Below are 7,663 nucleotides of genomic sequence, written 5' to 3' on the forward strand. Positions count from 1 at the left end.
GGGGGGGGCTAGGACTGCCACTGGGTGGGAGCATGTGCACGACCCCCAGCAGAGTAGTGAAACACCACGTGATCTTCTTTAAACCTTTATTCAAAAATGAAGTGAAATATGCATCACTGTCGGGGGCGTCTTCTCTTTTTTTCTGCTTCATCAGAAAAATCAGTGGTGAAGCAGAAAAGTGAGAGGAAACAAAAAGGAAGTTTGTGTGTGAGGCTCCACCCCCCACAGGTGAAAATAAACATGATAATTTGACAGACAGGAGCAGCCTGTGAATGCTGTTATCCTGGGAGCTGAGCCTGTTTGAGTCTGAGCAGCAATCAGGAAGCTGTCAGCAGCTGAGTGCTTGATTGGACGCACCTGTGCTGAGATCAGGTCTGGATCAGGCTGTCGATGGTTACCTGGATCAGGTCAAATGCTGTGGCGTCATGGACGAGTCGGCTTTGGAGCGTTACTTTGAAGACTCCATTGCAAACGTGAGTGTGAGAAAGAGGTGATGTCAGCAGGTTTGGGTGAGTCTGGACTCTCTCTGGTCTTCAGTCCTCCGCCTGAGCCTCTAAAAAAAAGTTTGTTCTGCTCATTAAAACAGAAAATGTGCAGTGAAAGCCAGAGTAGCCGATCTTCAGCGCACATCTGTAAAAACGAAAGCCATGAAACATGAAGTAAACCAGCAGTCGAGTGTAGATTTGGTACTGAAGGCCAGCTCTGGGTCCTCTGAGCTTCTGTACTGAATGACTGTTTCCCGCTATGCGTCGCCAGGTGTTTTGTCAGATTCGAGGTGTTACCTCCTTTGACAGTATCACAGTATCAGCTTAAAGCACTTGTTGCAGGCTGCTGAGTTTGCTTATTTTGCTGTGAAGTACAGCCAGACTTTTGACTGCTTCACCTTGGGCATTTTTAATCTGTAGCTCTGCTCTAAAAGAACGTACGTACCTGGACCCGCCTATTATCCTCGGAAACGTAAAATGATTGGCTAGAAGTGTATCACAGCTCAGGAAAAAAAAAGCACCGAAATAAAGCACCGAAATGTGCGCTGCTTTTCGGTCTGGTCATGGCACCGGATACCTTTACCCATCCCTAGTAATCATTAATGAAACTGGTGGTAATTAAATAAGAGATGAACCTGGAAAAAATGACAGATGGTACAGGTGGCATTACTCAAACACAAATGTATAATCAAACTCTTATTCAGGCTTCTTTCTCCTGTAGGACTCTGGCTTTATGCTGGGGGAGGGGCTTGGTCTTCAAAGCCCTGCCCTCATTCCACAGGACCCCTCCCAATTGGCACAGGACCCCGCCTACCCATCAGAGAAGTCTGGAGTGAGCGGCGAGGCCGGTGATGAGCTTGACCTCAGTTTCCTTCCCGATGAACTTAGCACACAGGAGGAACCGAGACATGACGTATCAGGTATGACATCAGCAGACAGTGGGTGTGTACGACCTAGCAGCCAGTGACATTAGTGTCTCACCTGTACGCCATGTTATTCCAGGAGAGGAAGGCGGGTCTGCAGCTCTGGACGTGTCTCAGGACAGCGGTGTTGGTGTGGACCACAACTCCCAGGAATCCACAACCACCGAGGGCACACAGGAGGCGTCTACATCAGGAGCGGGGACCAGGGCCTCCCCCTTCTATCCCATGACCCCCATGACCCCTATGACCCCCGTGACCCCTGTGACAGAGAGGTCAGGAATCATCCCGCAGTTACAGTAAGTCACTGCTGAACAACACGGAAGCCGTTCTTCATCTGGTGTTCTCATACAGTATTAAAACTCCCCATAATCCCAGCACCTCGGAAGGCTTCCAGGAGACAGCCAATCAGAACTGAGGGTGACCTGCATAGGTGCGCTGTGTTTTTCTTTCCAGTGACGCGGTCAAAAAAGCAGAATTTTAGTGCAGTAAATGATTAACAGGATTGCTTTGAAAACCAGTTGTGCAATAATACAATCTGGATCAGACAGGTGTGGCTGTGATGTCATTAATCCACACCTGGTCTGATGACAACTGGAAGAGAAAAACAGTCACTGAGGTTTGTCACTACCCGATCCGTACCGGAAACCTGATCGGTACCCCGCATGCGCACATCTTACGTCACTTCCTCTCTTTGCCAACATTGCGACATTCAATATATTTGAATGATACGGTTAGCGCCCAGTTAGCTCCTAGCATTTCTCAACAGCTCTGCCTCCTTTTCGACTACCGGGACATTTAAACAATGGATAATCCGTATCCGCAACAAATTTTTGCTTTTCTCCTCAACAGAGAGCGTTCCTCGATTGAACAACAGCGCCGTAAAATAAGAAGAATGGCGCCTAATGACAGAGTTAATAATACAGACTTTATAATATGTCACGCGAAGATTCAGCAGCCAGATAAAGTGTTTACTGGCAACTGACGGTGATAGTGGACATTATCATCACTATTCCAACAATCCTCTCCACACAGACAAGCTTAAACACACTCGATTATCACTAAATCACATTTAACACACGTTTGTAATGACGCTAATTCAGTTTACAGTAGGGTTCATTCGCTCAGTCAGGAGGTGGCGGTATCCTCGTACACTGGGGAGTACACTGCCATTAAACGAACAGAAGAAGAAGAAAACCCCTGCACATGCACGGTACGGATCGGGTATGTCACTACCCGATCAGTACCGGAAAACCGATCGGTACCCCACATGCGCGAAAGGTGTCTACTTCCGGTCGAAGCATTTTACGATAGTTACAGGTCAGAGTATCTGTTAAGATGTTAAGAATAACAAGTATCTCTTAAAATGTTTCCGATAATGAAACATTTAATATAATGTAGACAAAAACAAAAAAATAAAAAGATAGTGACAGATCGGGACTCCCAATCCTTACTGCGCATGTGCAAAGTCAGACCGTGCAAATCGGGTCTACCCGATCCGTACCGTTTAATGGCAGTGTACTCCCAGTGTACGAGGATACCGCCACCTGCTGACTGAGCGAATGAACCCTTAACACACTGTTTGCTGCTATAACTACACATGTTTCTTTTTCAGCTATTTATTTATGAGTGACTTATGTATGTATGTATGTATATATTGTACTATTCTTAGTTAGTGTATTGTCTGTCTTGTCTTAATGTTGGTTTATAATGGAGCACTGTAACAAAAAATAATTTCCCCCAGGGATCAATAAAGTATTCTGATAATGTCCGCTATCGCCGTCAGTTGCCAGTAAACACTTCATCTGGCTGCTGAATCTTCGCGTGACATATTATAAAGTCTGTATTATTAACTCTGTCATTAGGCGCCATTCTTCTTATTTTACGGCGCTGTTGTTCAATCGGGGAACGCTCTCTGTTGAGGAAAAAAGCAAAAATTTGTTGCGGATACGGATTATCCATTGTTTAAATGTCCCGGTAGTCGAAAAGGAGGCAGAGCTGTTGAGAAATGCTAGGAGCTAACTGGGCGCTAACCGTATCATTCAAATATATTGAATGTCGCAATGTTGGCAAAGAGAGGAAGTGACGTAAGATTTGCGCATGCGGGGTACCAATCAGGTTTCCGGTACGGATCGGGTAGTGACAGGGTAGACCGGATTTGTACGGTCAGACTTTGCACATGCGCAGTAAGGATTGGGAGTCCCGATCTGTCACTATCTTTTTATTTTTTTGTTTTTGTCTACATTATAATAAATGTTTCATTATCGGAAACATTTTATGAGATACTTGTTATTCTTAACATCTTAACAGATACTCTGACCTGTAACTATCGTAAAATGCTTCGACCAGAAGTAGACACCTTTCGCTCATGCGGGGTACCGATCGGGTTTCCGGTACGGATCGGGTAGTGACAAGGTTAAAGCTCATGACTGTAAAGTCCTGAGTACAGCAGGAAGTGAAGAAATAACTGCTGTGACAGAGCACCGAGGCAGCGCCCACAGGTGAAACGCCACCCCCTGGTGGTGATAATAACAAAAGGTGCCTTTAAACTCATCTTGCTCGCATGCATCCGAGCTGTCGTGTGAGTGGTGAGTTTCAGACATGGGGCACGGGTTAACCTTCACTTCCTGCTTTGCTTCCTGTGCAGGAACATCGTCTCCACGGTGAATCTGGGCTGTCCGCTGGATCTGAAGTTCATCGCCCTGCAGGCCCGAAACGCAGAGTACAACCCAAAGGTACTGACATTGCTGAAAATTCTGATCTGAATCCCACGCCATCCAGCGGGGTTCATCGCTCTCGTGTCATTTCAGCGCTTCGCTGCGGTCATCATGAGGATCCGCGAGCCACGAACAACAGCTCTGATCTTCAGCTCTGGGAAGATGGTGTGCACAGGAGCCAAGAGGTCAGTCCATCACGCAGATGATTCAGGTGTGAGCAGCATGCTGTGTTAAAGCGTAATCTCCCTCACGTCTGTGTCTGAGCACGTGCAGTGAGGAGCAGTCGCGCCTGGCGGCCCGGAAATACGCCCGGGTGGTGCAGAAACTCGGTTTCCCCGCCCGCTTCCTGGAGTTCAAGATCCAGAACATGGTGGCCAGCTGTGACGTGTGCTTCCCTATCAGACTGGAAGGACTGGTTCTGACCCACCAGCAGTTCAGCAGGTAAGAAGCGCACCTGATCCCCGTGGTGTTTAACCTTGATTTAAAGCGCTCCTCAGACCGGCGCTGCGTTCCCTCCACAGTTACGAGCCGGAGCTGTTTCCGGGACTTATCTACCGGATGGTGAAGCCTCGAATCGTCCTGCTCATCTTTGTGTCGGGGAAGGTGGTTCTGACGGGTAATCGCCTCCACACGTCCGAGTTCATCAGCACAGACACAAACTGAAGCTTCAGCACTGATCTGTCACCAGATTACAGACAAAACTCTTCTTCGTATGAAATCATTATTAAGTCTGTCGTTCAACACAGATCTGCAAACAGGCCTTTCATTTACAAAATGACTGCAGTCACATGATCTTAAAGGGCACCAGCTCACCTTTACCGGCGAGGGGCGTGGCCACAAAGTAGCGGCTGGGTTTCAAGTCCGACCTGTGCTCTGTGCCCACTGTCTCTATCCAATTAAGAGGCCAAAACGATCCTATTTAAAGAAAATGATATGATCTTTAAAATATCTTTGAAATACAAAGTAAACTGAAAATCTGTCGTGTCTTCAATTTGTTGCTAAGTCCAAAATGTGGATCTGATCTTAAAAAAAACGACTTCCTGCAAAAAAAAACTGTAGAAACATGACTAAATGATGACGTAACACCGGCTGCTTTCTATCCATGCTGTATTTTATTTTGAAAATGTCTCAGAAATGTGACTCTTATAATCATGAAATGGGACCGAATGACACCGTGCTAATCACCGAGCTGTTGCCTTCCAGGAGCCAAAGAGCGAGCCGAGATCTACGAAGCGTTCGAGAACATTTATCCAATCCTGAAGGGCTTCAGGAAGCAGTGAGAGCGGCACTTCCTGTTCCTGTGTACATATCTGATTCGATATTTGGGCTAAATATGTTTTACTTTGAGTCGCTCTGCAGAGTTATGGGATGGGATATGTTTTAGTCTGTGCTCAAGAGTTCACCATCCTGAGAATCTGTTTTCTAAGAGTCATGTGACTTCAGTGTTTTCATACACACATTTCCACTGAGTGAATAAATGTGGAGACATCAGCTGTTGAAAATAATCAAGGTTTCTGTGTACGTTGTACAGCCCTTAAAACCATCTTTACTGAGCGGTTGAAGCTGGAGCGCAGGAACAGTTTGGAAGAAGGTGTCACTCAAAACCCCAAATTTAATACTGAGCTTTTCACACCTGAGCTTCTGTAATTGTGGGAAACACACCAGATACAAAAAGACAGTCTCATCTAGATTACGTTATTCCAACAAACTGCTCTTCATAACCTTTAAAGATGGCTTTCAAACTTTATTCTGAAAAACATTACAGCGGTTTTATTCTGAAGGGCAGGCCTTCACCTGACTGATCAGACATTCAGAGACGGCCTTCGTTTTGTGAACTGGGCTCAGGTTCGAGTCTTTGACGATCCTGGACAAACACGCAGCAGCAACAAACCCTCAGTCTCACGCTGACAGTTCATTGGCCCACCTGTAGCTGTGAGGACGGCGTGCACTGCTTTGGTATCGTTTCATTTGTCTGTCATCTGTAAACTAAACCCCACAGACGAATAACTTTGTAGGTCATATGATGTGGCTGAACTAAAACCTGATTGGATCATAACCTGCGCTGTAGACTTGAGGCATGGGTTACCTCGGCCAGGAGCTGATCAGCCCACGCAACCTTTCCCAGCCTGGAGACGATCGGAGATGATGGTTCACTTCTGTCCTTCCACATTTCACTCGTGATTTTGTTTGCTCGAAGAGCACCAATAATTGGATCCTTCTAATTTCCCACAGTCACAGCACATGTCGCCCCACAGGTTTTTATTTTTATTTTTTGGTTTGTTTTTTTTAAGACATCTGAGAGTGCTCCTCTCTGAGATCCTCACCTGTTCACTGAAGCGGACTTTTTTTGTGAGTTAATTGTTGTTATGATGAAACTGAGTTAAGGAGCTTTTCGGCTGTTCCCAGTTACGATAAGAAAAGAAACTTTTAGTCCCACACGCGGGAAATTTGTTTTGTCACAGCAAAAAGTGGACAGTGCAAAGTGGTATAGCAAAAATTAAAGAACACTGGAATACAATAAGAATAATATACTATACACAACTGTACAGAATAGAATAAAATATACAATAGGATAAAAATAAATAAATTCAAGTGCTTTAAACAACTGAGTAAAAATGCAACTTTGTCAGAAAAGAGTATTGCACATGTGTGGATGTGTTTGATCAGTTGGAGTCTTTGTTGTAGAGTCACCGTGGGTGCTGCAGCCACTGAAGGAGCTGCTCAGTGCTGTCAGTCTCCTGCATGGGCTGGGAGATCTTGTCCAACAGGAATGAAAGCTTAGCCGCCGTTCTCCTGTCACTCACCACCTCCACTGGGTCCAGAGGCCATCCTAGAACAGAGCTGGCCCTTCTGATCAGCCTGTTCAGTCTCTTCCTGTCCCCGGCAGAGAGTAGACCACACCATAAAAGATGGCTGAGGCCACCACAGAGTCATAGAAATTGTTAAACCTATTAATCCCTGCAGTAATGACCTAGTAATGACCCAATGGGAGGCTCGTGTTTAAATCTCCGTGGGGGCTGCAGAGTTCATGAAAACTTCACAGAATAAATGGACTGATTCTTATGCAGCACTCGGTGCTTTGTACAACATCCACACTCCGACGGAGCATCAGAGAGTGACCCGGGGTTCGTATCCTCTATAAGGATATTTGGCATGCAGATGTGGAAGCCAGGAATCGAACCACCAACTCTCCGATCACCTGATGAGTCGTTCACGTTGAGCTCTGTGAGCAGAATTACTTTTAACAACCTCCCATGTTTTTATGGTGACGTATGCCTGACCCCGCCCACCCGTGACGCCATCAGATAAACAAACCCGTCACGCTGTTAGAAAGAGGAAGTGGCGGTCTGTCCTCAGGTTACAGCTGTGCGTTGGCTCTAAACTATGAGACGTTAGCGGCAGGCCGACCTTCGCGGAGCCGCAGACAGCGCAGCTAGCATGGCGTCCTCCGCCGGCCCGGCCCGGCCCGCTCCAGCCTCTGCGGCCCGGCCGTCACCGCGCCCTCCACTGCCGGCCTCGGCCCATTCCGCGCAGGGCTGCT

General features: G+C 46.7%; 1 protein-coding gene across 1 annotated transcript; it reads left to right on the forward strand.

Annotated features, from left to right (window-relative positions):
* The first annotated feature begins 271 nt into the window (after window positions 1-271).
* Window positions 272-5,687, forward strand: tbpl2 (TATA box binding protein like 2). The gene is made up of 8 exons (XM_005751767.1): window positions 272-473; window positions 1,207-1,405; window positions 1,488-1,704; window positions 4,053-4,140; window positions 4,216-4,307; window positions 4,396-4,563; window positions 4,644-4,738; window positions 5,326-5,687. Exons 1-8 carry the CDS (start codon window positions 426-428, stop codon window positions 5,400-5,402), a joined length of 984 nt encoding a protein of 327 aa, XP_005751824.1. The 5' UTR covers window positions 272-425; the 3' UTR covers window positions 5,403-5,687.
* The last annotated feature ends 1,976 nt before the right edge of the window (window positions 5,688-7,663 follow it).

Source organism: Pundamilia nyererei, unplaced genomic scaffold, assembly GCF_000239375.1.
Source record: "Pundamilia nyererei isolate P.nyererei 1_Seehausen unplaced genomic scaffold, PunNye1.0 scaffold00325, whole genome shotgun sequence".
NCBI lineage: Eukaryota > Metazoa > Chordata > Actinopteri > Cichliformes > Cichlidae > Pundamilia > Pundamilia nyererei.

Coding starts and splice junctions, on each gene's coding strand:
- tbpl2 (XM_005751767.1), top strand. CDS start 426: ATGGACGAGTCGGCTTTGGAGCGTTACTTTGAAGACTCCATTGCAAAC. Junction 474..1,206: donor TTGAAGACTCCATTGCAAAC/GTGAGTGTGAGA, acceptor TTTCTCCTGTAG/GACTCTGGCTTTATGCTGGG. Junction 1,705..4,052: donor GGAATCATCCCGCAGTTACA/GTAAGTCACTGC, acceptor CTTCCTGTGCAG/GAACATCGTCTCCACGGTGA.